General features: G+C 44.3%; 1 protein-coding gene across 1 annotated transcript in view; it reads left to right on the top strand.

Annotated features, from left to right (window-relative positions):
- Positions 1–11229: 11229 nt before the first annotated feature.
- The window catches only part of DPF1 (double PHD fingers 1), a 504909-nt gene continuing 488560 nt past the window's right edge, over positions 11230–27578 (top strand). The window contains exon 1 of the mRNA XM_085625765.1: positions 11230–11330. Within this exon, the coding sequence (XP_085481891.1) occupies positions 11299–11330 (32 nt within the window). The 5' untranslated portion in view covers positions 11230–11298. The remainder of the gene's footprint in view (positions 11331–27578) is intronic.

The following is a 27578-nucleotide window of genomic DNA, read 5'->3' as shown; positions in this document are numbered from 1 at the left end:
GCCCCTCTTCCGGGGAAAATCATGCATGTCTCTACGGGATAAATACATTTCCTGGAATAGAGTGACATTTATAGCATGTTTGTCAAACTATGCAGGTACCCATAGCACTTTATAGTTATCATTAAGGCCTGTGACATTCCTGGAGATGCAAAAGATATTTTTCCTAGGGGGTGTCATCCTCCGAGGGTGATGCAAGTAGGGTACTGTCTTGTGAAGTAGGTCTGAATCACTGAGATATGTGGGTGGTTCAATCATGTGAAAAAAAACACATACAACATTGCAACAGCCATACCCCCGACACCCACCTACACCGACAACCCTGTCCCCTGTCAGTTATAAATTCCCACAATAAAAAACCCATAACTGTCCTCAGAAAGATGAGAAATTGGGTGATACAGCAAACAAAGAGAGCAATCAGACATACCCAGGTGGTACAAACCATGGAACACCTTAGCACCCAGTTGATGAGTAAAGGTACAAGTGTTTCTTAAGCAGTTTGCAGGGTCCCATCCAATGGTGACCATAGAAGCACGCTTTGCAAGTGTATGCATAGAATCTCTTGTTTGACCATTCTCACGCCTGCATGAGACAAGGGGCCTAGGTTCCAGCTCAGTGTTGTGGAGTGTCTGAGTGGGCCTCCTCCTCTCCCTGTGGCAGGTCAGATCTGCTGTTACACGGAGTGCGTTGGAAGGCTGGTCGTCAATTGAGGGCAGCCCCGAGCAGTGCGGATGGTGCTACAGAATCTCGAGTCCTCCTCTGCTGATGAGAAACATTGAGACTTCCCCAACCTCAGCCATGGAGGGTATAGCATGGCATAGTTTACAATCCATTTACGCAGTGTGCATTTGACCTCTACGAACCTCAGGCGCGCCTCTTGTACTGCCACTGCAAAGTTTGGGAATATGGAGGTTACAGAGTCCTGGTACAGCAACAACCCCTGCACTCTCACTTGCTGCATTATGGGATCATGGTCCTGCAAATTCATTACCCATGCAATCAACGACCTCAGAGCGGGCCCGTTGTGGGGGTCTGGGGCCAGATTGGCAAACATAATGGACAAACTGTCCAGGACAACCAGGTCAACAAGCAACTTTTAAATAGGGAAATCTTACCAGTGTCTGTGGACTCCGACACACCTGCGATGCGGATGTGGTTTCATTTAGCCCTCGTCTGCAAGTCCTCATTCTTTCCTGCCACTGTAATGGTCCGCTTCTCTAGTCTTGCCAATTAGGTCTTGTTTTCCATAAGGTCATCCTCCAAGTCAGAAATCCTTCTTTCAGCGCCATCTATTCTGACCAGGTGTCTGTCAAGCCACTCCGTTATGCAGTCCAATTGTGTCGCAATAGCATCTATCTTGCCATCAATAGACTGGAGACTGGTTTTCAGGTCCAGAAGCCAGGGTGGCTGTAGAATCACCGGAGCTTAGGTGTTCCTGCATGAAATCCTGGTCCCCATTGGGCATGGGTTCAGCAGAAAGGGGGTTTTCCTGGCATCAAAGGACAACTCTATTTCCCTGGTATCACCTTTCCCCATAGTGGAAGCGGGGGAGAGGCAGGGCCAAGCCCGGTCAGCCACCCCCCATCCAGCCCTAACAATCCAGAGTCTAGGAAGTCTCCACTCCACTAGTACCAGTCAAGTATCACACTGCAGATGGACTATCTTCACAGACCAGCACTGAGAAAGGAGGGCAGCAGGGGAAAGAGGGGCATTAGTGCGAGGGGGGGGGGGCTGTAAGGCGTCTTAGCATACAAACTTGGTCCTCAGAAAACAGCACCCCCCTCACAACAGGGCTCCCAGCCCCCGGAATCAACAAGATTCATTGGAGCTAGATGAAGCGATGCCTCAGGCTGGGGCCTCTGCGTAGGTTGGATGCTTATCTGCTGTAATTTGCGCCCCGGGTGGGCCACGGTTTGTAGAGGAGAGACACAGCTCTAGGCCACCGATCAGCTGAACATGCCAGCATCAGTCGCAATCCAATCCTGCCAGCGGAGGCGACCCTTGATAGTATGCCGCACAGCCAAGAGGATATCGGCGCAGGAGAGCAGCCCCAGGCTCACTGTGGCCGATATCGCGGTTGGGGCCTCTGAGGCTACTGCTCCCTTAGGCCGCAATCACAAAGAGTGGCCGTCCTTTACTCAGGCATTTAATTGGGCCTCCACACAACCCCACCCAGTTACCCTCTGCTGCCATGACTTCATGATGCTGTCATGGGGGGGGGCCTGCTACCTTCTCCGTTGAAGTGAGTTTGGTGGAGCTCCGCACTAGGCCACCATCTTGGTTGCCTGTGTGGCCATGCCCCCACAACGCTCAGCTCCTTGGTGTAAATTCGAGTGCAAGCTACACTCATGCGTGTGAACGTTTTGTCTCGGGCTGCAGTTTAACATCAATAAATCAGCAATATCTCAATAACAGTGACGTACATTAGATCTGACAAGAATGACAAAGAGTAGTGGATTTGTAAACCATGGACGTTTATTAGAATATTAGCAAAGTTACAAACTATGATCATTCAAATTAGTCCTAAATCAAGTAAATGTCAGTATAATTAGTATAATTCAAAACAATTCAAAACATAGCAAATACAAAGATAGGTGGTTTAAAGTTGTCATTTGCAAATCAAGTAAATTTCAATTTTCCCTGAAAGGAAATGCCCCGTCCGCTCTCAAGAAACAGGGAAAGAATATCTGAATTTAACTAGCTCAGCAATACACAAACAAAACACACAACTCTAAAGGACACATGCTGATAGTGTTTCTCACAAAAACATTTACAACAATTTAAACTAATGCTAACTGCTGTAGCTTGGCTCCTGAAACTCTTTCATGGATGTGGAATTCCTATAGCCCGGAACATATTGTTGTGGGTCAAGGGCAACAAGTTTTCATGTGTATTTTGTCCTTGGGACAAGTAGGCCCAACCCCCTACAGCACAAACCCTTTGGCTGCCAGATTACAGTACCATGTTATGGATCAGGGAAGGGCATTATCTGCAGTTAAGGTAATATTTGTGTCCATATGTTAGTGCTGTTCAAACTTGTATTTATGGCTCATTAATGCAAAGTCTTTATCATTAGGGTGAGCACTCTAAGTAAATGTTGTAAGCTCTGACTGCACTACTGACTGTGGTTACAGTATCAAAATGTGCACACACGTTTTCAGTGTTTAGCAACATGAGGCTATGTATAATGCTCCCAGAATGCTCTTTCATTAGATGCAAATATTTGCAGAAGCTAAAAGCAGTATTGAGGATTCAATGCTTTCAAAATAAAATGTTCACAAAAAAATGCTAAAACATTTAGCTAAACTTCTATAAAATTTCAGGTACCATTTCCTTGCAGCATCATTTAGTAAAATGTGTTGATGTATGCTAGTATTTCCCTAAAATATCCATAATGGAAAATCTGTGTAACCAGTTTTAATAAGATTATGGGAAACAAAAATAAACAAGCACTGGTAAAGCCAGCAGGTTTGAAATTGTTGGTCAGCTTTTTGGTTTTTTCAATGTGTGACTTGTTTTGGCATGGCTTATGTAAAACCTTATTGGTGTGGGAGCTGCCAGACACTTACCATTACAACAAACACTGGCAAAAGCAAATATTGTTTTGGCCTCAAAAAGCACACATTGCCACAGTAATACCTGGGAATGGACAAATAGGACTGTGTCGATATGCTCCTTGTGAAAGAACAGATTTCTGTGACTTACAGTGAAGCTAGCCGATAGAGAGAGAGAGAATTTTAATAAAAACAAAACGTCATGGTTAACACCAAACCTCATTAGGGGCCCAATTATTAAATAGTCTCCAAAGTGCACACATGGTAAATGTCCTTGCATTAAGTGCAGATATGCTGCTTTCGTGAATTCACATGACTTTACAGAAGTAGGCCAAGAAATAGTACTCCTAGAAAATATTTCTGAACTGCATTTTAGCACGAGCAAATATGCAGGCGTAGATTTGCTCATGCGAAAATCTGAGTGTTTGCAAGTTCACTTTCCCTCCAACCACTTTTTTCCCAACCCTGGAAGAAGAGGTATGTCTGTAATTGTCAAACCTTTCTCAGTATGGGAAAAGATTAGAGAAGACTTAGTGAAAACCCTTAAAACATGCAAGTTAGTAGGTTTGCACATACTCAAAAGGGCATTCCAACCCTGGAACTATTGCTTACCACTACATTCAGCCCCAGTATGTAGATCTGTGGAAACATGGCAATGTAAGGGAATTACTAGTATTAGAACACTACTATGGAAGGAGCCCTGGCATAATCAGAGAGGCTATTTCAGAGCTCCTATATAATGAGTTTGCTGCCATAATTTGTCACTGCGTTACATGGCACAAAGGGACAAGTGGATTTTTTTCACAGGACAAGTAGAATTATGAAGCAACCTGCCCCATGGACAAGTAGATATTTCATTAAATTCCACACCCCTGCGAGAGAAAGGGGAGACAGAATAACAGCAGCCAAAATGGATTTCAGTTTGTTAGCATGAGTTATTAAACTGGGGTTAACTTAATGTGAACACACTTTAATTACGGCCAACTACAAAGTGAAAATCATACTTATAAGATGTGCAAATTATCACTTGCTACTGAGGGACATGTGAGAGGAGAGGCATGAGTGTTAGCACATACTGCGATGTTCAGGCCAGGCCTAGTGGCTTTACCAATGTTTATTTTGATTACAGCTAAAGACCTAAATTAGAAATTAAAAATAAGATTTTTAAACAATGATTTAAAATTGTATTGCAAAATCAGTCGCATTTGCAGTGAGGGGCATTTGACGGTGCTAGAAACCAACATAACAATATTTGGCCAAATGTCTTGCGCTGCACTGTTATTTGTATTTCGTTTAACGGAAAACTGAATAAACACCTGGTTCCTCTTCCCGGCCCCTCCCTTCACTACTACATTAAGCCTCGCGGCCCCCGCTTCGCGGGCGCCGCTCGTAGGAGAGGATATCGCATTATTTTTAAAGTTGCTTTTTAACCTTCACCTTCACGGAGCTGCTGGCTGGAATAACCCGAAGGCGCTGAACTGCTTCTGGGGCTCCCTGTGATTCCGGGACTGCGAGGACCAGTGTGCCTTGTTTGACTTCCTGCCCACGCACCTGGTTCCTCTTCCCGGCCCCTCCTCTTCCCTCTATATTAGTCTTGAATTATCAACGCGCTAGTGGGACGCGTGCGGGACGCAGTCCGGGGCGAAGCCTGGGCAAAGGGCGGGCCCGTTTAAGCCCGTTCAAGCACGGACAAGACCGGACCGGGCACCCCCTTCCATTCCCTGCGCAAATTGAGGCTATTCAATGGCTACACGCAAGAAAATAGTGCCTTCAGCCCCCATGCTAACAGGTACTCTGGATAATTTTCTCATCAGGGCCAACTCTGTGGTCAATAATGAGCTACACATCTTAGAACAACGACTCTCTGAAGGCATTGAAAATACTAGGAGATCTTCCTTGGGTCTACTAGCAACTGTTAGATCTCCGGAGAACATGAATAACTCTCATACCGCTTTAATGAATAGTATCGATCTAACGATCGACTCGGTTCTCCAGGACATAAGAACTAGTATAACTTCCCGGAGGGATCACCTTCTATGTAATCCCGAGAGCTCTACAGTATCTCTACCAGACCCTGTTGTACCCTGTGAAAGTGAATCAACATCAAGACTAGTTTTGGGTCGACGGGAGGGAGCTGTACCTAAAAGAAAATGCCCTAGAAAAACTAAAAGCGCGAAAAAGGCCAAAATAGATATTATTCCTGAGCTACCAGCAGAGGCATTATCTGAGGTTTCGAGGGGTCCTACTGTAATTTCTACTCCAACAACTATCCCTATTTGTGAACAAACACTCCACTGCCATCCCCCGCTTATTTTCAATGAGGGAGCGGGTGGTGAGAAAGACTCTCTAACTTACATCTTGGTGAATGCCTTTAAGGTCCTTCTTGACCCCATATTGGCTAGATTTGATTCTATTAATGAGACACTGAAAGAAATAGAAAAGGCAACAGGGATCATTACCAATTGTTTAATGAACGGTGGTAGGCCTACTTCGAAAATTGATAATGTATCTCAAGCCCAACCCTTTGATTCCCCCTCTCGGACCACTGCTAACTCAGGTCGCCCTTTAAAATCTATAGCAGTAAAGGAAACAACTGTTATCGACCAACCTTCACGATCCCTAAACCCACCCCACCCTACTGTTGAAACGTTTTTAACATCACATAAATATCCTTCCCACCCCTTAAGGTCCACGGACAATGCTCCAGAATTGAATCTTGCCAAATTGGGGAATGGTGCCACCGAAAACAATGATATGGGGAAATCAAGTTGGAAAGATGTAGTCAACTTACCCCCTCAGGCGGCTCCCTATGTAATTGTATTGACTGGAGTCCCTAAGTGTACTAACCCTGATTCAAAAACCTATGACTCACTAAAAAACAAAGTTACTAGCTGGCTAAATACCTATAGGCCTCTACCACCACTTGCAACTGCTCGTATTCTGATGGTTAGGAGGATCAGCTGGCTGGGCAACACCACGAAGCATCTTAAGGATGATTGTGTTGTAGTGAATTTCAGCAACCCTAAGATTGTGTCATACATACTCACTTGGAAGGGCAATCATGGACCTACATCCATTCAACCTCTTCCGCTTTCAAACTTTTATCCTCCACCTAATCACCCCACACATCATGAGATTCTCGATGACTGGGTTAGGGTGGGTCCAACTTTTGGTGGTCGAAAGTTCACTAATCCTTGGTATAATAAGCCTATAGTGTTTGACCTTCCCTGCCATAATAGGTTCAGTCATCTTGAGGAGGTTGATTGACTGCGAGCGGAAATTCCCTCCATTGGAGACAAGTGTGAGTCCCCTTACCAACCACAGACTATGACAGCCTACTTAGACTTGACAGTTAGTAACTCTGCCCCGCCTCTCTCACTGGATTCTGTTCGCACACAGGATGTCCCTCATGGAATCTCCCCAAACACTCATATGTGTGAGTCATCTTGTCAAGCTCAGAGCCCGATAATTTTGACTCATATATCAAGTCATTCTGGTCCAACTGTGATTTCAGATTCTGATCCTACATTTGGTGACCCTCATGACTCCTCCTGTGTCCGCAATTCATTAAAAATTTTATCTTGGAATATTGCGGGCCTTTCTAATAAGCTCGACTGTCCAGTTTGGGGCTCCTTTATAGATCTTCATGATATATGCTATCTACAGGAGACATGGGCTAGGGTCGAGTATCATCGAGTGGGTTTCTCTTCCTTTTTTCTCCCCGCTACATGGGGAGGTAGGGGTCGACCTTCCGGTGGCCTGTCAATCTGGGTTGCAAATCATCTGGGCTGCACTGCTACTGTTTTGGACACAGGGTCTGATGATGTGCAGTGCATAACATTGAAATGGCGCTCTATGACACAACTGGCCCTGATCAACATCTATTCTAGACCGGTTAGTTTATCAGCAGAATCAAGGGCTGTTGAAGTGTTATCTATTGTGTTGTCGAACATTTCTGAGGGTACTGTAGTAGTGGTAGCTGGTGACTTTAACTCACATTTTGAACCCCTCGAGGGTCTATTGGATCCTATTAATCAGGAGGAGGACGACCTTTGGGAAATCCCACGTGTGGCTGGTCCCACTGTAAGATCCTGGACCCCATTGGCCGTACAAATTACCTCTTTGGCCCTGCTTCACTCTATTAGAGCATGCAACGGGCGAACAAGATCTGATAACCCGCCGAAACCTACCTATAATACACATGGTAGAGAGGCTCGACTTGACTACATTTTTGTCCAATGCAAGGATTGGAAGCGAGTTCAGGATTTTGTGGTGCTTTCCAGGCGCGAAAGCGACCATAACCCTTTAATCCTGGACTTTGCGCTACCAGGCATGGGTGCGGTTGAACCCTTGTTACAACTGGACAAAATTAATATTCCTGTCCTCTCTACCAATCGGCGTAGGGTCAAATGGGCAAAACTGGCTAGTAATTCGAAAGAATTATCTAAAGTCTATGCGAGTATTAGCCAAACTCTGGAAGAAATGGCTGACCTCACTGATTATCCATCTATTCCTGACACTAATATAAAAATTGCTGCACTCAATGATGCACTTTTTATTAGTTTATCAAATATTTTGAACCCCTTAGGTCCTACGAAAAAATGGCAACCCAGGAACCATCCTTGGTATAATAGTGCCTGTAGATTGGCAAAGAAAGAACTCATGAATGCACTAAAGGCAAACGCCTGCAGAGAGCTTATTAATCAGAGACGACAGGCCTACCGTTATCTTATTCACCACGCTAAGCTCGAGTGGGCCAATGAGAATTGGGCTTCCCTAACAACTGCTCTGGCGGACCGGGACTCATGTAGATTCTGGCAGATAGTGACTACTGGTACAGTAACACCTGACTCGGCAATCACTCCGAACATTGCTCCAGAAGTTTGGGAGGCACATTTTAGTCTTTTATATATGGGCGATTCACCCAGCATCGTCCCCCCCTTTGAAGATTTGATCGTAACTGAGACTTCTGAGTTCCATCAGATCACCTTTACTCTTGTGGAGGTGCAGGCTGCCATTTCGGCACTTCCTGCCGGCAAAGCACCTGGTCTTGATAAGGTCCCCGGTGACCTATACAAACATGAACCCAGAGTCTGGGCTCCCTATCTTTTAACTGTTTTCAATGGAATTGCTACGGGTATGAAGATTCCTCACACTTGGCTGGGCGCGGAGGTGGTTCCCATTTATAAAAAGGGGTCGCCTCTCCTCCCAGCCAATTATCGCCCTATCAGCCTTATTGACGTAGCTCAAAAACTTTTTGCTAGGCTGATTTTACATCGATTGTTGGATTGGATCGAAGAGTCCGAGATCTTGAGTGACTACCAGGCTGGTTTTAGGAAAAGCGTTTCCACCACTGACCAGATCTTTAGACTGAACATATTGTATTGGAAGACGGCCGTGGTTGAGGGCGGATCTCTTTATACTGTCTTTGTAGATCTGCGTTCAGCTTTTGACTTAGTCCCACGCATTAAGCTATGGGCTGTACTGCGTGATCTGGGAATTCCACCCCCCTTACTGGACATAATAATACGACTACATACCGATAATTTTGCTAAGGTGAGATGTGGGAGAGAGGGTAATTTAACATCTAGCTTCCCTGTTAACAGGGGGGTTCGCCAGGGATGTGTCCTGGCACCTACCCTCTTTTGTTTATATGTAAATGGAGTTATCTCCTACTTAAATGCGGTCCCAAATAGAGACGCGCCAAAGCTAGCTGGAACGGGGATTTCGGCGATTATGTTCGCCGATGACACCCTGTTACTCGCTAAGTCCCCGATGGGCATCCAGCGAGTGGATGGTTTCGTCTCTTTTTGCTGTGATAGAGGACTGGAAATTAATACCACTAAAACAAAGTACATGATACTGAATCCTCCCAAAAAATCCCGTCCTAATCCTACCATTGGTGGAGTTACCTTGGAAAGAGTCAAAATGTTTGAGTACCTGGGAGTGACCGTAAATGAGAACTTTCTTTGGACCGAACATCGGATCAAATCCCAACTAAAATTAATACAAAAAACAGGGGGGATCATTAAACTATGGAATAAATGCCACGTAAAACCTATTGCCCCGCCACTTGAGATATATAAAATGCAGGCAAGAGGAGCAATAATTTACGGAGCTGAGTTATGGGGCCACGATTGTCCACACGAAATTGTGGTCATCGAAAATAAATTTCTCCGGCAACTCTTATCCCTTCCTAGTGGTACTCCTCTTCTCCCCCTCAGGTTAGATTTAGGTATAAGATCAATTAAGGAGGAATTAGGCCTCAAGCCCTTAACTTTTTGGAGGCGCCTCTGGGCAACCCCTGAATTGAATACCTACAGACTTGAATTGTTGGATTTATTAAAATACCATTCCATACAAAAACTTCCGTGGTTAAAATATATAAAGGAAGAATTCTATAGGTTGGGTTGCCCTTTGTTGTGAACTAGCCCTGTGGACGCCTCAAAAATGATATCACGTAAAGATCTGGTGGGATTGTATTATGAAAGTAACCAGTCGGTTTGGTTAGCCTCTGATAAACTGGGTTCTTTGACCTGCTCATTTCTTTTAACTAAAGATTATTACAAGTTTGAGACTGTGATTAATGACATCTTCCCCGCTAGTCTCCGCAAATTATTCTTTCAATGGAGATATAACTCGCTTCCTATACGAGCTCTTACGAGCAGATGGCACCCCCATCCATTGAAAATTGTCCTCTCTGCACTGAATACCCGGAAAATGACCTCCATATAATGTTTTTCTGTCCTTTGTATAAAGCTTCTAGGAAAAAGTGGATCGTTCCACTATGTAAAAAATGGGGCTTCAGGAAACATTTGGAGGCGTATCGATTATTAAAAACAGATCTGTCATTTATGACCGTTTTTGCTGTTAGCAAATACCTAGATGCATTATGGAAAATTAGAAGAAGAGTCTTGGAACAATGAGTCTATTATGTTAAATATGTCTTCTTTTCTTCTGAATGGGGGAAATTATTTCCAAGGTATTATACTTGTGATCTGTTACAATTAATTACTACTTAATTCTAGTGCAATTGTCTTACCACGATGTATTTTTTACATATTTTGTCAAATTTTAATTGTATGTTTGTTTTTTCTTTGTGCTCTTTTATGACTCTTTGTAGTCGAAATAAAGATTAAATGATGATGAATAAACAAATATAAAAAAAAACAATATGTGGCCAAAAATTTGAAAACCTCCTTCCTAAATACAAGTAACTGTCCTGCCGTGTCTTTTATTGCTTCGTTATGCACTACATCAAAAAATCCCTCCGCTCTGCATGTTTGTAAACTACCAGCACTTAGCTTCGGTGCTTATACGAAAAGCCTCTTACAACAGTGACCTTTTCTTAGGCCTCGAACAGAATCCTCGCATCTACGCTCTGAAGCGTGAATCCCAGCCTGCCAGCACCATTCAGTAGGCCGCTGACCTTACAGTAGAATCCACTGGCCAATCAGGTCACGGAGGAGGCCGGCGCGTCAATCTGTCATCCATTTGCATGTCGGGAGCTGTTGTCCGACACTCCCTTCCAGTCGCTTCAGTGAACCAGCGTGAAACTACAACATCCAGAACCAAGGAGAGAAACGGCTCATCACAAAGACCCCTGATTGGCTACAAGCTTCCCATCACGGTCCCTGATTGGCTGAATCTTCCTAGCGCTGCCCAGAGAATGAATGAAATTGTACAGTAGCTGTCGCTGGAGGTGAGAGCCCGGAATCTGCAGCTGAGTGTATTATACTGTATCAAAATGGCCACAGCCGTCCAGAACCCTCTGAAATCGTAAGTACCTGCTGCGCTACCACTGGCGTGGTACACAATGCATGCACTACACAGATCACTGCATACACCGGGCACAGTTCACTGCATCCACTGCACTCTGCATGCACTGCACAGGGCTCTGCATGCACCGCAAACACTGCACAGAGTAATGTCAGGGAGTCTTGATGTGCACTGCACTCGGGGAACTACAAAAACTGCAAGCAGCGTACCGTAGGGGTGGCATTGATCCGTAGCACTGATGGGGCAGACGTTGCATTTTGCAGATACGGGATTTGCCGTAGACAGGAGGACACAGTGGAGAAATTAATGGCACACTACGGGCATGGCATACTTTACTTCTTTATGTACAGAGTGGACCCGTGCACACACCATTTTATGAAAGCGCTATATGTACATAGTGTTTTATATACAGAGCCACTAAACATGCCACTACCAATCGAGACACCACAAACAATGCATCCAGCATGTAAGGGGCACCTGCATGCAGTGCAGTCAATGCCCACAGAAGACAGCAAATTGCACTTCATTCAGTGCACGCAAGGCTCTGTAGATAGTAGGTAAATTCCATAAACTGTTCAGGGAAGAGACACTGCATACGCTGCACATGGTACAACGCTGCACTGCACATTATTAGCGGCGTAGACAGCGCAGACGGCATGCAAACCGTATGTCTGGGGCATTCAGCGCACATCTCACAATGGCACTGCTCAGCACAGCTGCAACCAGCGCGCTTTTCGGCTACTCCATCCTGCAGACAGAGCCCGTGCTCTTGGGAAGAGTTCATATATCATGTGCATTGTGTGTCTGTGTGTGTGTGTGTGTATATATATATATATATATATATATATATATATATATATATATATATATATATATATATTCAGCTCACAGCTGGCATTTCTATAGACATGCGCATTAGCTATATGGATGAAGTCTGTTTTAGGAACATTTTAGAACGTATGTCTTTTGCATTGCCTTTGCAGACGTTTACGGATACACAGATGAGCTTTCTTTGCACTGCCCCCTAGAACCCAGTGCTTGCACTCTCCGGACCCCGCATTCTGCTGGCAGTTGCCCTGTAATTGTATCGGGCACAGAACAGTTCACTTCTGACCTTAGATCCGTTACATAAGTGTCTTTTTGTACATTTCAGAGTTTGGGAATTGCTCTTTTTGGCATCGTTTTATCTCCGATGTCCTTTTTTCTGCCTTCGCTGTACATCTTGCCCTTCATATACCGTTTTTTTCATCCATCGGAATTTTTGGGTACACAGGGAGTGAACAATGGCTTTGTTTGTGCGGTGGCATTTTTTCTCAATATGCTGTCTTTCATATCTCTGACTGTCTGCGTGTGCTGCTCTGTGTTCTCTGGGATGGCTGCATGTAGTCCACTGACGACGAAAGCTGCCATTTATAATGAGGTAGAGAGCCTTTCCCTAAAAATAATCAGCTGTGATGAAGTATGAAATACATCTTCTAAACTACTACCCTTTCTGGGATAAAACATCATTCAATGCGTTGCATCTGCCGGGCAGTTACAATAAACATGTGGCTAATACCTGTATATCCCAGACACAGCTAATTGGTTTTCTATGAAAGCTTGGCTTATACCAGCGCGCTCATCTATAATCTGAAAGGAAGGTGCACTACATGAAAAAAAAACTGCCCAATCGGACGGCAGCGTTTTGCATACCAGGACGCGTCACGCCCGCCTGTTTCTGGAGACACCTGCTCCTGTAGCCACTGGAGGCATAGGAAGTTCTACTGGACATTTTGTAGTTATTTTCCGCACTGTCGTGCAACCCACCTTTGATGGATTTTCAGGTGCTCGACCCCGGTCTGTGATGTTGCTAAAAAAAAGCCATGATAATCTTTATTAGACGTTCTAGCTGACCTAATTTTCCTGCTGTATTCAGAGGAAATGGTCCTTTCAGTGGCATCAGTGACTGGAAAGGGACGTGTTTCTGAGACTAGAGTTTGCAAACTTGTTGTAAGGGTGCTGGGGTGAGTTTGCTGACGCCTTGAATGAACCTAGGCCTGGGAAGGATGTAGACACTGTAAAGTGTGTGTGGTGTGGGCATGATGGAACAGCATGTTTAGGAGGGCCAGGGACTGCACGATTGCTCCCTTTCAGTGTTACATTTTATATGTTAACATATTTATGCACTGCCCAGGCATTCTGTGACACTTAGAAACAGGGTGAGGACATACACATAATTGTTTACTGTTTGATGGTGTGTTAACATCGGTTAAAATGTAAAAAGCAAGCACATGGACCCACAGTTTAGTTTAGAAGACTGCCACCAGCGCTGCCAAATACCAGAGTCGCTGAATACCAAATCTACCTAGTCTTGATTTCACTTCATACCTCTTTCTGCCCCCACCCCCAATACTTCCTGCCCCTAGATCTCACTCTTGCAGATTCTTTTTCATGCCTGCTTGCTTCCATAGTCGCTGTTTTCCCATCTTTCCATCCTCTTTCCTCCATTTTCTGTCTTTTCCTTGTTCTCGGTCAAAGTCCCATGATGAAAAATTAGTCCAGTCCCTAAACATAAGTGTCGGTGTCTAATGGCATGCAACCATTGCCACAAATTAAGCACTGTCTGTTAATTATGTATGAGTGTCTTTAGAGGGCTTTGAGAGTGTATTTTTGGGAAGGAAGTGAGAGGCCAGTATCTGAGCTATGTTAGGTGCTATTTTGAGGTTCTGTGAGGTCCCATGATGAAAAATTAGTCCAGTCCCTAAACATAAGTGTTGGTGTCTAATGGCATGCAACCATTGCCACAAATTAAGCACTGTCTGTTAATTGTGTATGAGTGTCTTTAGAGGGCTTTGAGAGTGTATTTTTGGGAAGGAAGTGAGAGGCCATTATCAGAGCTATGTTAGGTGCTATTTTGAGGTTCTGTGAGGTCCCATGATGAAAAATTAGTCCAGTCCCTAAACATAAGTGTTGGTGTCTAATGGCATGCAACCATTGCCACAAATTAAGCACTGTCTGTTAATTGTGTATGAGTGTCTTTAGAGGGCTTTGAGAGTGTATTTTTGGGAAGGAAGTGAGAGGCCAGTATCAGAGCTATGTTAGGTGCTATTTTGAGGTTCCGTGAGGTTCCATTGTGAGAGATTCGAGGGTTGGTTCTATGGAGCTGTATGAAGGAGTCTGATGGGGGTTGGTGTGTTGGGGATGACGTGATGGAATGGTAGGGACACTGTAAGAGCCTGTTGGGGATCTATGTGAAGGTATGCGAAAGGCTACTCAGATCTGGGACGGTTTGTTTGGGACGCTGGCCTGATTTCGATCTTGGTGGATGGGATACTCCGTCACAAACATGACGCATATCCCGTCCACTGTATTGCAAGTGCATTATAGCCGATATCATTTGTAATACGGCGGACGGGATATCCGTCACGTTTGTGACAGAGTATCCCATCCGCCAAGATCTAAATTAGGCCCTCTGTGAGGGTCTTTTGGAAGCTATGTGAAGGCTTGTTGAGGGTTGTACAAGGACCTGTTGAGAGCTATATATTGACTCGCTCTATACTAACTTACAACAAAACACATCTAAAGAGAACTCACAACAAAACAGTCCAGATATTTCACCAGATGTCTACCAGGACTTGCCACTACCACCAGTACCTCAGTTGATACGCTGAGATGTAACCCCACTGGGCAACGCGCAAGCCAAATAATCAAGATAAAACGAAAGCTTTGGGTAGACCTTTACCACGCGCAGCACATTGAAAACACATCAAATTACCAACAATAAAACATACATTACATTCATACTGCAGCAGACAAATTACAACTAAGAAACACCCTGTTCTGTGAGGGAATCCTCAAAACAAAAACCATGAAGATCCTGACTCCAATGACCCTAGGAAATCAGATTCTGCCCTACATTATATGTAATGTAATATAGCTTGTTTACTTGATGTTAAATATATGTATACCTCTGTATATATCAACTAAGGTCTTGTTGGGTAGGTGAATATCAATCAGGTGCTGGATAAGGGTGTGTTAAGGCTGTGCAAGAATCTACAGGGCTTTATGGAGGCCTGTTGGGTGATATGAAGCCAATATGAAGGCCCATTGATGGCTGTGATGATTTCCTATGATATATTGGGGCCTGCAGGTGTATGCCATTGTTTATTTCTTGTTTTTTGGGAAATATGTTCTGGCCTCTTGACGGCCATTGGGAGGTGTGTTTTTGGTTATTTGAGGTTCTCTAGCTTAATAGATAAATCTGCTGTTTATTGGTACTATATAGGAATCAAAATCGAGTGCGCTAATTAGCTCCTGGGTATGGTAAATTTGCGCTTTCCAGCTGTGATTACAAAGTGCTCCCATCAGGCCTTGCAGTAATAGCCTCTGTATTAGCGCAGCGATGAGCACTTGAGGCTGAAGTCTCTCTGGTCAGTTTTCCTTCACAAAAGTCAAGGGACTATCCGCGAAGTACAGATGCAATTTAAAGTACGTCTCAGGCCTCACACATTGTTTGATTAAGCCAAAGGCAAGCACGGTATTATTGGATTTTAAAACAACTCCCCACATTGATCTTCAGCTCTGCAATAATTCTATTATAATAATGAGCACAAGAAAATATAATTTGACTATTTGTTGTGCATCTTCTCTGTATATTAAAATGTCGCCCCCACCCAAAACACAGTGAGCGCCATTTTGATACGTTACTTGGGATATAATTGTATTCTTGTATATGTATTTATTTACCAACACAGAAGTACAAAATAATACGAACAGCATTTAAGTAAAATGTATTTAAAGTAACACTAACAGCACTGTGATGGGTTCAGGGTACTTCAGATACATGAAGGTAAAGAACGGGAGTACTTGCTCTCTAGGGCTTATGGTCTGATTATGAGTTTGGCGGTGGAGGAGCGGGACCGCCACAGCGGCGTCCCGCTCCTGCACCGCCAAACCCGTGTGTGCTCTGCCTGTCAGATTATGACTTTTTCTGTCACTGGCGGGTGATTCTTTGGTGTTCCCACAGCGGTACCTATGAAATAGGCACCGCAATGGGAACATCAAGGTCAGTACCTGCACAACATGGACTGGTGCAGTCCATGCCGTGTAGGTATTGGGGTGCATGCACACAGGGGGCACAAAATGTGCCCCTCTGCATGCCCTCCTTGGCACTGAGGTAACAGGGGTCCCTAGAGGGCCCCCTTTGATTCCTCTCTGCCATGGTTTTCATGGTGGAGGAACCGCTATGAAAACTGTCGCGGAGAGGAAACTCGTAACATGCTTGGCTGGACCCCAGCGGTCCGGCCAAGCATATTGCAGCCTTAAGACCGCCGCGCTACTGCCAGGGATCCATGGCTGTTGCAGAAGTGCAATGGCAGTCCGACCGCTCAAGTCATAATAAAGTCTGACCACAGGTGCGGTGGTGGCTGGACTACCACCATCGCCCCCCAGCAAGTCTGGTGGTTGACTCGTAATCAGGCCCTTAGGATGGAGAATGATAACTTTTTATGGGGTGCTTGCGCGTTTTACCCTACCACTCAAAGTCATTTTTCCTGTGACCCAACAATGCAGCAAAATAGTAGATTGCTCAAGTATGTTCTGTGTATATTTTAATGTGCTTGGTTTTGAATGTAGTCATTTAAAAGGCACTCTCTTTTGAAAAAACAATTTCATACATGCATTAATAGAAACAGTGCATTTACAATGCATAACGTTTCTTTTAGTTTCTGCAGCTGGGAGTTGCCCACATTTCATAGCTGATTTGAGGACAAAGGTCTTGGATGTCTGTGTTTGTCACCACAATGTCCAGTGGCCTTGGTTGTGTTGTCGTTTCGGTGTTCATTGCTTTGGGGTCCTTAGCACATGGTCCAAAATATCGTGGTGGGCCCTGACATGTCTACAATATTTTATATTAAGGGCACACTCGCTCCTGATTGGACCTAGTGGTTCTAGTAACAGCAAACGTGTCAGTACCCCTGGGCTGCTTTCAGGTTCTGCTCAACGAATCTCTATTTCGACCCGGCTATGGTGTGACTTTTTATTGACTGTCGCTCTGGATCGTACCTTTAGATCTGCGATGTACAGTCTTGAACAATCATCAACATTCTGACCAACATTTGATGAGATTTGGTTCAATAATTTCCTGTTGCTTTCATGGCCCTAGGGCTAAAATGTGCAGAGCAGGCCATAGAAAGCAGTACAAGATCTTTTTGTTCCCCATCTCACTTCCTAACTTTTGGCATGGTTGGGGCTGGCGGGCACCGGCATTCGCTTTTGGGAGCAGGACTTATATACACCATTTGACTTCAACCAGGAGCTAGATAGAGAAAAGCAAAAAACAAAGACGGGAGACGGGAGTGACAAAACGAAAAATCAGGAATGTAGAATAAATTGCAAGAGCCCATTAATGAGAGAGGAAATGTAGGGTGGTGAGAGAAAGTGGCATGGGGTGGAATCAGCCTTGATATTTGGAACCCCAGCATTCGACAGCACTGCAGCAGGATCCTAAGAAAAAAATTGGGCACTTATTTTTTCATGTATTATATTATTTAAAATGAAGGAATCGAATCTTGTAGCATTTTCCGCGCGCCTTTAGTGTGTGAGCAGGATGGAGAATAATATAGTTATTTTCCATTGGTATTGTGTCCTGATCATGGACCTTTGAAGATACCTCATATGCAACCAGGAAAGAACTGTTGAGAGCGATGTAGCTACGATTGTGAATTTCCGATGGGCTGCCTAGTCGGTGAGAAGAAAGTAATTTTTGCCTCCCTGCCTCATGAATGCATAATTTAGCTCTATAGAATTTGTCATGATGCTGGGCCGAGACTTCAATCTTGCACTGCAATTTCCAGTACTGCAAATGAACTCCTATTGCAAAGCAAGGTACAGAGGCGCGATCAAAGGCGACGTGCTTTCATGTAGAGACAATGCCCCGCTATCCGCTAGGACAATATAGTATGCAGACCGACACAGACAGATTAATTTTTGCCCTTCAGAGAGCCCAACTTCCAGAATGTGGTGGGGGAAGTGTCCATAAAGAGCAATGCTTACAAGTTCAAGGGTGCTCCTCAAGGCAGGTAGATGTTAGAACCTCACTATGTAGAATTGATCCTTCAAGATTGCTTCCACAAATTGCTGCATCAGGCGCAGAAATCTGTGTGCAACCTGTGTGGCACTGTTTCAAATTCCAGTGGAGCCTACATTGCCTATATCTTCATGAGGAAAATCAAGTATGCTATTGTGTTTGTTGATATCAAGGCCTTCTGCTTACTGACTGTAAGCCTGTGGAAGCAGCCATGTGTAACTGAGAAATTGTCGTTCTTCCGCTTCCGAGCCAAAGATCTTCCGCTTTTGATAAATTTTGTTAGCTCCTATGAGAAGATCCATCTTGAAAATAAATATTTTAATATTTGTGGCTAAAAGTTGGAGTAGACATTTATTTGTTTAATTGAGTTAGCAATTTTTTAAAAAGATTTTCTGTAGTTGATACTTTTTTGTATCCTGTCCACCACTTTGACTGCAGTAGTTTCTAGGTGCTAGTTTGTGTTGTGCATCATCCCAGTGCGCACTTGTGGAGCCGTGCTTTGCATCGAGTAGGGATACAGCAACAATGTATAGCATAGAGCATGTGCTTGGAGCTGGATTGCCTCTATGCGGTTGGCCCTTTCGGGCCTGTGAAGGCACTTGAGGCTAATGTCTATTGTAGCAGTGGAAGATCCAAACACAACCTGACCATAGCAGTCATGCCTGCTCAGTGGGTGAAATAGAGCTGTGCTTGTTAGTGTCAGAAAGTTAGCAGTGCAAGAATTTGCCTACTTCCTTGCCCACGAGAGAGAACTGGAAAACTTGAGGGATGATTGAAAATGTATCTGTACATCCAATTATCACTTACAATGTTTCTTATCCTTGACAGGTCTTTCCTAGTCCACTTTAGTTCTGTGTTTATTCGTGAGGTTGCTTTATGCACATTGCCAAGAAGATTTGTGGACGTCCGCTCTACAAAGTAAAAGCAATAAAACATGCTTGCCTACTCTAGACCAGACATATGAAAGGCCACAGTCTACGGCATGGGTACTCGTAAACATTTTCCCAGGGGCCAAAGAGTTTAGTCTGCGATGTGACCGAGAGCCGCATTGATACCAGCAGGGTGGCGGTCGATGGGTCAGGGGGCGCCGGTAAGGTGGATGTAAGTGACATGAAGCATGTACATCTAGTGACTGAACTGCATAATGTGAAACCCGAAAACCTGCATCAATCCCTGCAACCCCACTTGGCTGAATTGTGTGATCCTAGGCAGTTGTTTTATTTCACTTTCTCTCCTTTTTCATCATTGTAGCATATAAGAGAACCTCAAGATGCATGACTTCAGGGTGTGCGCTGTACCAACTGCTCCTATCTTTGAGTTGATAACTATAATGTTATGTATTATAGCAACCCAAGTCACCCAAAGGGTGTACAAAACTGACTTGCCTCTTAGTTTACCATTGACATTGTACCAGGGTGGGGGAAAGCATGAATGCTTCTAAAATCATGTTTGAAAACACTTTAAAAAATACTTCACAATGCACTGATATAATCTGGCGTATTTAACTGAAAAGGTTAAAATGTAATTGAAATACAGTTTTTGAATTTTGAAGAGACGTTATCATATTTTTACACTTTTACGGAAAGAGGTCTTCAAAAATGAAGGTGTTACTAATCTTAAGTGGTGCAGGACACCTTCTTTTCTTTTACTTTGGGTAACCTATAAATAAATGCTTGCCTGTTTATAGTCAAGTAAACATCAGCCTGGTGCTGGTGTTACCCAGGGGGCCACATATAAAGGTCACGAGAGCCACATGTGTCCCCGGGCCTTACTTTGAGGATCACTGGTCCAAGGCATAGGTGCTCCCTGATGGTCCTTGAGGAACACACCAAACATAGTTTCTGTTTGAGGAATGAATAAACAAATGCACCCATTTAGATCTCTTGTAAGTGAATACATTTCATGTTATGTTATGTGCAATTTTAAGCACTATCACCTCATTTTTACAGTCCCGAAGCACATTCCGAACCCTGGAATCAGTGCTTATTAATTTGAGCGAGCACTTATTTTTCCTCATCAGACTTTCACCCAGAGCAAAAGAGAGAAAAATGCAAAGGGGAAAGAAAAGGGAAGAGAAAGATGGAAAACCTGTGACAAAGCGAGAAAACAGGGATGAAAAAGAACAAAAAAGTGAGACAAAGATATTGGGGGTATTTGTTGGTGGATGGAAGAGGAATGGGATGGAATTAAATCTACGTCTTAAACGCAGCATCCGCAATAATCATAGTGCTGGTCGTGGGCTTCTGAACATAATTTTGGGCCCCGGTACTAGTAGTTCACTGTTCTCTTAAGTGAACGGTTACTGTGCTGCATTTAGTCCGGTCCTCAGTCAGTCTATGGGTCCAAGTATTACTCACTGCTTTTTAGATCTGATGTGACAGCACAGCTGTCTGAAATACTTGTTGTTACTAGTTCTTTAAAATATCCATAAAGTGGGCTTTAACTCCACCCAGAGGAGTAGTACAGTCGCCGTTCATGCTACTGCCGGTTAGGTGAAACATTTGCTTCGTCTGGAGTGTTTTCTTGAATGGCAGTGTATGAGCGAATATTTAACACCTCAAACGTTTACTGAATTATCACCAGTGGCGGCTCCTCCTCTAAGGCGAGGGGCATTGCCCCACTGCTTTTTAGCAGTGAAATAAAGCGAAAATAAAATGATAATAACTCGTGTTGTTATCATTTTATTTTCTCCAACTTCCGCAGCTTTGTGTAAGGGGGTGGGGGCAGGAGAGCACACTCCTAAGTGCGCAATGACTGCTTGGCCGGCACTCTTGGGCCACCCAAAAGAATTTTGCGCACTTCGCATGTTCTCCATTCAGGCGGAGTGAAGTACAGCCTGCATGGAGAACATGCCCAGGCTCCCAGTCAGCGTCTAAACTCCGAAACACGGCGCTCAAACCAATCACAATGCTGCTAAGGCAGCATTGTGGTTGGCTGACTGGGAGCCTGGGTGTGCTGCCTGTTGAACAGGTCAGTGAGAAAGGACTATGGAGAAGAGACGCGGCAAGGTATTATCGAGAAAGTACATTTTTATTTTATCTTTGCTGCCCGCAACCCCCATGTCCTCCACCCCCCAACCCCCACCCTCCCTACCTCCGATCTGTGCTGGCCGCCGCTGATTATCACACATGAAATTATTTGTTTATGCAGAAAGCAATTGTATTCTGTGCATGTGGCTTTAAAAAAAAAATTAGGACACAAAGTGCAAGCCAGACCTACTGGCTTTGCCAGTTCTTGTCATATAATGGTATCAGCCTAGTTCAGCAGACTATTATATTTGTGTTTGTGTAAACTATTATATTTGTGTAAACTAATAACATTTGATTTTGATGTAATTAGATTAGCTAGGGTAAATCCAGAATGGAGCATAAAGCTGACTATTAAAGTTAAGAAGCAGCGAACGCTCTTCTCTAATGTGCCCCCTCAACATTTCAGGTCAGCATGTCTTTCCCCAACATTAAGTACTGTGGTTTATTTTCAGGGCTCCCTTAGGGATAAAGTGGTTCATGCATAGAACATGCAGCCTTTTATGTCTGATTGCTGGGACTGTGGGTGCAGGGAGTAGCTATCATTAGTGCGGGTGGTACAGTGGCACGAGGGCCCAAGGGTGCGACTGGCCCACATAATCCCAGTTGTAGCTGCCTTTCTCTACGAAACTGGAGATCAGAAGCGGCCATTTTGGTTGCTTGCATTGGGCCAGAGGCATCCTTACAATGCTTCTGTAGGCCTAATAGTAGTGCTCCGCACCTTGCATGTCCATGCCCCAGAGGTTGTTACCAGGGCCCCTGTACATCCAGTAGCGCAGAATTAGCAGATATTTTGTGGAACTCTGAGGTTCCACTGGGAAACAGAGGATTTCCAGATGAATTCTTAATTCTGGGTCCCATTCACGTTAATTCCCAATTCCTCCCCGCAGTTTCCCTCTGGAGTGGTTGCTGTTTTGAACAGCCCAAAGCTCTGAAGAAAACTATGCAGGTTTTAGTATATCCGCAGACCTCATAATTTGTGATGGGCCTAGTAAGAGGGTTATTTATACCTGTTATATAGCCATAGTCTAAGGTGACTCCATTTTAAAGGAACTTCTTGTTCCCAGTTTGCAAACAAATGCATTCTGGGAGCTTTGGACTTGATTCACTTCAATTGATCCTATTGGACTAAAGAAAAAGATGACAGTGCTTGTGAAAGGAAAGTTTAGGCCTGCGACATGGTGACCTACAGCAACTCTAGTTACAGAAGGCTTTAAATATGTAATAGGGCCACCTGGTGATAAGAACAATGTAATTTTCAAATGGGCTGGAGACATTTATGTTTATATAAGCAATACGAATAGCCCATATTAAAATATAAAGAAAAAGATTCATTAATGCAAACGGAATGTTCATTTTTTGTGAATCTATTTTTAACAAGGTCTATAGAGAAACGATTCTGGATGACTGGCTTAAATTGATAGTCCTGGCTGTGCGGCTTTGATAACGTTATACATTCTTTGAAAAGGCGCATTTGGCAGCCTCACAGAACACTGCAAATTTGCATTGCTAACGAAAAATGCTGCGTCACAATTCAGTGGGAGTGCCTTGGGAACGACTGAAGTCATTTCCGTACGGATGTGATGCTGTAAAGCGCGCGATGTGAACAATGGTATGGGGAGCGAAAGCAAACAGGGAGCGCGCGGGCTGAGTGGCTCAGGTGCTCCCACACTGACACTCAGGATTCCGAGGCGCCGCGTGCGGTGGAGGGTTTACCTGAACGTCAGCCCTCGCGAGAGCATTTTAAGTGTATCGTTTTGTAGACATCATTCTTCCACTATGTCTACTCTGAGTAGTGACAGGCACTGATCTGATTTTTATTATTTTTAGGCCCAGTGTTTATTATGAGGAAGGTTTTGCATTTTTAGCAGACAGCAGTGTGCGTGGCGATGACTACTGACATTAGGGAGTGAATGGCCAGATTTTTGACCGGGCCCTGCCATGGTTGTATGAGGCTTAATTAGAAATACTGAACTGCGGGTACTCATTATTAGCAACCTGTTTTCTCCTGAGGAGTGCCAGTACTCTCCCGTTAAATGTATTGCATCAGTGCCGAGAGTTGCCGGTACTCTCCCTCTTCAGATTAAAGAAGTGCAGGTACTCAGTACCGGACAGTACCTGCTCATTTAAAGCTCTAGTTGTATGAGCAGCACCTTTGAGGTCAAATGCCAGGCGCGTCCATAAGATGCAGGGAGTGATGCGCCAAGGCAGAGACCTTCGTACGACTCCACAACCACGCTATGACGTATAAAGCCACAATTTAATAATTGTATAAAATTGCAACAGAGAACAACGCAAACAAGCATTGGCAAACTCGGTCTGTCTGGCTTGAGCAAGCTGGTGCAATCGCTAGACCTCATCGTATTTGTTTATTGCAACCATATGTAAAAAAAACCACAAGAAAACATGCGGCACCTAAACATGGTAGCCATCATAATCATTAAATATAATTTTGATAGAGTAGTCTGGGTGCTTCTAAGTAGGCAGGTGTACTTAAACCGGATTGACCCATTTTGGTTTTAATGCACATAACAGGAAAATGTGATTCTTATTGGCACAATGAAAATGATACTATTTTATATAATTTGAATTACTGTCACTGAAAGACAGTTTAAACACACAAGGATAACTATAAAAATAACAAGCATTTGCAATGCAATTGGTCTCGCCTTTGGGACCTTATATGTATTTAGCTGTGCAGCACATTAGCCTGGGGGCTGAAACATCTACTGTTCTTTAACATGGAGGGAAAGTAAGCACCAAACTGTGTGACATGCCAGGTATGGGAACACATGGAGAGAAATATTGCCTTTCAGCTTGAAATGGTATAGTCCAAAGCTCTATTTTTAATATAAAATCAGGGCATTCGGTGATCATATCACTGAAAATACAAGATTTGAAAAAAATATTATTGTCTACAGGTGCTCGTGGAAAACAATTTCTATGGACTGCAATCTAGAGAATTCTAAAGGGATTCTGGTATTTTACTGACCTCTGCTGGTCGTTTTCGATCAAGAAAGTTAAATAGAGGCAGTTGCCAGAAAAATAAAAAAAATAAAGGCCCTCAGACGAAAGCAATTCTGGTATTTTACTGGCCTCTACTAGTCGTTTACTATTAAGACAGTTGAATAGAAGCAGTTGAACAAGCAGAAAGCAATTATGGTATTTTACTACCCTTTACTGGTTGTTTTCTATCAAGACAGATAAATAGAGGCAGTTGAACAGAAAAAAAGTCCTTAAGCGGAAGCAGACTAGTCCTAGGGCTGAACTACAGAGCCCACAAAGTACATGCACATATAAGTATATACTAAAGTATATACAAGAGGTCTTGAATGCTCGACCTAAAAAGGGTGAAATATAGAGAAAAACTGGAAAACTATTGACCCTGTCGCTGATCTGAGGTGCACTTATTTTTAGGAAGATTTGCACATGTGGTAAGAAAATGCTGTAACTCACAGTGCAAGAGAGTGAGTGGTTGAATGGGCTGACCCACTAGCCAGTGCAGTATGCTTTGTTGCACAGACTTTATTAAGCAGACCAGTGGTTGAAAAGGACTGACCCAAAGCACCTCTATATATGTACATATGTATGCATTTTTTATATTTTTTAATTACACGAGGCTGGCAAGACAGCTAAAGTTGTCTCTAGGCCAGACCAAAAAATTGACTGAGGGTCTAATTATTTTGGGCTTTGATAATGATGTCAATTTGACAGAGGAAGTGAGGTCCCCACCCCTATCATAGTCCTCACTTTAATGGGGATACTTTTATTTTCCTATAAAAGCTGGGTACTAACTTTGTGTTATTATGTGTGCAGTGAGCACTGTATGTGTTTATATATATATATATATATATATATATATATATATATATATATATATATATATATATATATATATATATATATATATATATATATATATAACGAGAAAGACCACTCTAATGAAAGCAATCCAAGGACACAGCGGGGATTTCAAGTAGGAACCCTTTATTCACCAATTGTGGTTTGGCATAATGCATTTCGGCTGCTTTAGCCTTCCTCAGATGCCCCACGCCACTAGTTAGTCTGCACCTTCTCCCTCCTGTGCTCTTTATGCAACACTCCCAGCCGTGGGAGTTCAGCGGATCCTGCTTAACTCCGGGCAGCTGTGATCAAATGTCAAACTACAGCCCCCAGCATGCAATATGTTGGTAAGTCCAAAAGCAGGAAAAATGAATCTATTAGTGAGCGCCGATAATGCATGTCTCAGGGGGGGCCATGTAGTGGCAGGTACAGTCCATACTGACAGTGTTTAGCGTTCCTTTGAGCCCCCAACGCCCAAAGCCACAATAGTGAAGCAAACCGGGCCATGGAGAAAGCTGCAATGTGCTGTCTCCCCCGTGAAATCACAGTCTACCGGTTGGCAGCAGCCTTTGGTGTGGTCCGTTCTTGTGGCGGTCCCGGGATAATCAATCCCTTAATTGTAGTGAAATTCGGTGCCAGGAAACTCGCAGGACTCTTGGATGGACGGGCCCTTGTAGCGCGCCTCTGGCAGGCGCGAAAACATGACGAGAAAGACCACTCTAATGAAAGCAATCCAAGGACACAGCGGGGATTTCAAGTAGGAACCCTTTATTCACCGATTGTGGTTTGGCATAATGCATTTCGGCTGCTTTAGCCTTCCTCAGATGCCCCACGCCACTAGTCTGCACCTTCTCCCTCCTGTGCTCTTTATGCAACACTCCCAGCCGTGGGAGATCAGCGGATCCTGCTTAACTCCGGGCAGCTGTGATCAAATGTCAAACTACAGCCCCCAGCATGCAATATGTTGGTAAGTCCAAAAGCAGGAAAAATAAAACTATTAGTGAGCGCCGATAATGCATGTCTCAGGGGGGGCCATGTAGTGGCAGGTACAGTCCATTACTGACAGTGTTTAGCGTTCCTTTGAGTCCCCAATGCCCAAAGCCACAATAGTGAAGCAAACCGGGCCATGGAGAAAGCTGCAATGTGCTGTTTCCCCCGTGAAATCACAGTCTACCGGTTGGCAGCAGCCTTTGGTGTGGTCCGTTCTTGTGGCGGTCCCGGGATAATCAATCCCTTAATTGTAGTGAAATTCGGTGCCAGGAAACTCGCAGGACTCTTGGATGGACGGGCCCTTGTAGCGCGCCTCTGGCAGGCGCGAAAACATGACGAGAAAGACCACTCTAATGAAAGCAATCCAAGGACACAGCGGGGATTTCAAGTAGGAACCCTTTATTCACCGAATTGTGGTGTGGCATAATGCATTTCGGCTGCTTTAGCCTTCCTCAGATGCCCCACGCCACTAGTCTGCACCTTCTCCCTCCTGTGCTCTTTATGCAACACTCCCAGCCGTGGGAGATCAGCGGATCCTGCTTAACTCCGGGCAGCTGTGATCGAATGTCAAACTACAGCCCCCAGCATGCAATATGTTGGTAAGTCCAAAAGCAGGAAAAATAAAACTATTAGTGAGCGCCGATAATGCATGTCTCAGGGGGGGCCATGTAGTGGCAGGTACAGTCCATTACTGACAGTGTTTAGCGTTCCTTTGAGTCCCCAACGCCCAAAGCCACAATAGTGAAGCAAACCGGGCCATGGAGAAAGCTGCAATGTGCTGTCTCCCCCGTGAAATCACAGTCTACCGGTTGGCAGCAGCCTTTGGTGTGGTCCGTTCTTGTGGCGGTCCCGGGATAATCAATCCCTTAATTGTAGTGAAATTCGGTGCCAGGAAACTCGCAGGACTCTTGGATGGACGGGCCCTTGTAGCGTGCCTCTGGCAGGCGCGAAAACATGACGAGAAAGACCACTCTAATGAAAGCAATCCTAGGACACAGCGGGGATTTCAAGTAGGAACCCTTTATTCACCGATTGTGGTGTGGCATAATGCATTTCGGCTGCTTTAGCCTTCCTCAGATGCCCCACGCCACTAGTCTGCACCTTCTCCCTCCTGTGCTCTTTATGCAACACTCCCAGCCGTGGGAGATCAGCGGATCCTGCTTAACTCCGGGCAGCTGTGATCAAATGTCAAACTACAGCCCCCAGCATGCAATATGTTGGTAAGTCCAAAAGCAGGAAAAATAAAACTATTAGTGAGCGCCGATAATGCATGTCTCAGGGGGGGCCATGTAGTGGCAGGTACAGGTATATATATATATATAT

The sequence above is a fragment of the Triturus cristatus genome, chromosome 9 (assembly GCF_964204655.1).
Source record: "Triturus cristatus chromosome 9, aTriCri1.1, whole genome shotgun sequence".
NCBI classification, from domain to species: domain Eukaryota; kingdom Metazoa; phylum Chordata; class Amphibia; order Caudata; family Salamandridae; genus Triturus; species Triturus cristatus.
Note: the sequence above shows the minus strand (reverse complement) of the source record. Positions and strands in the feature narration are given on the sequence as shown.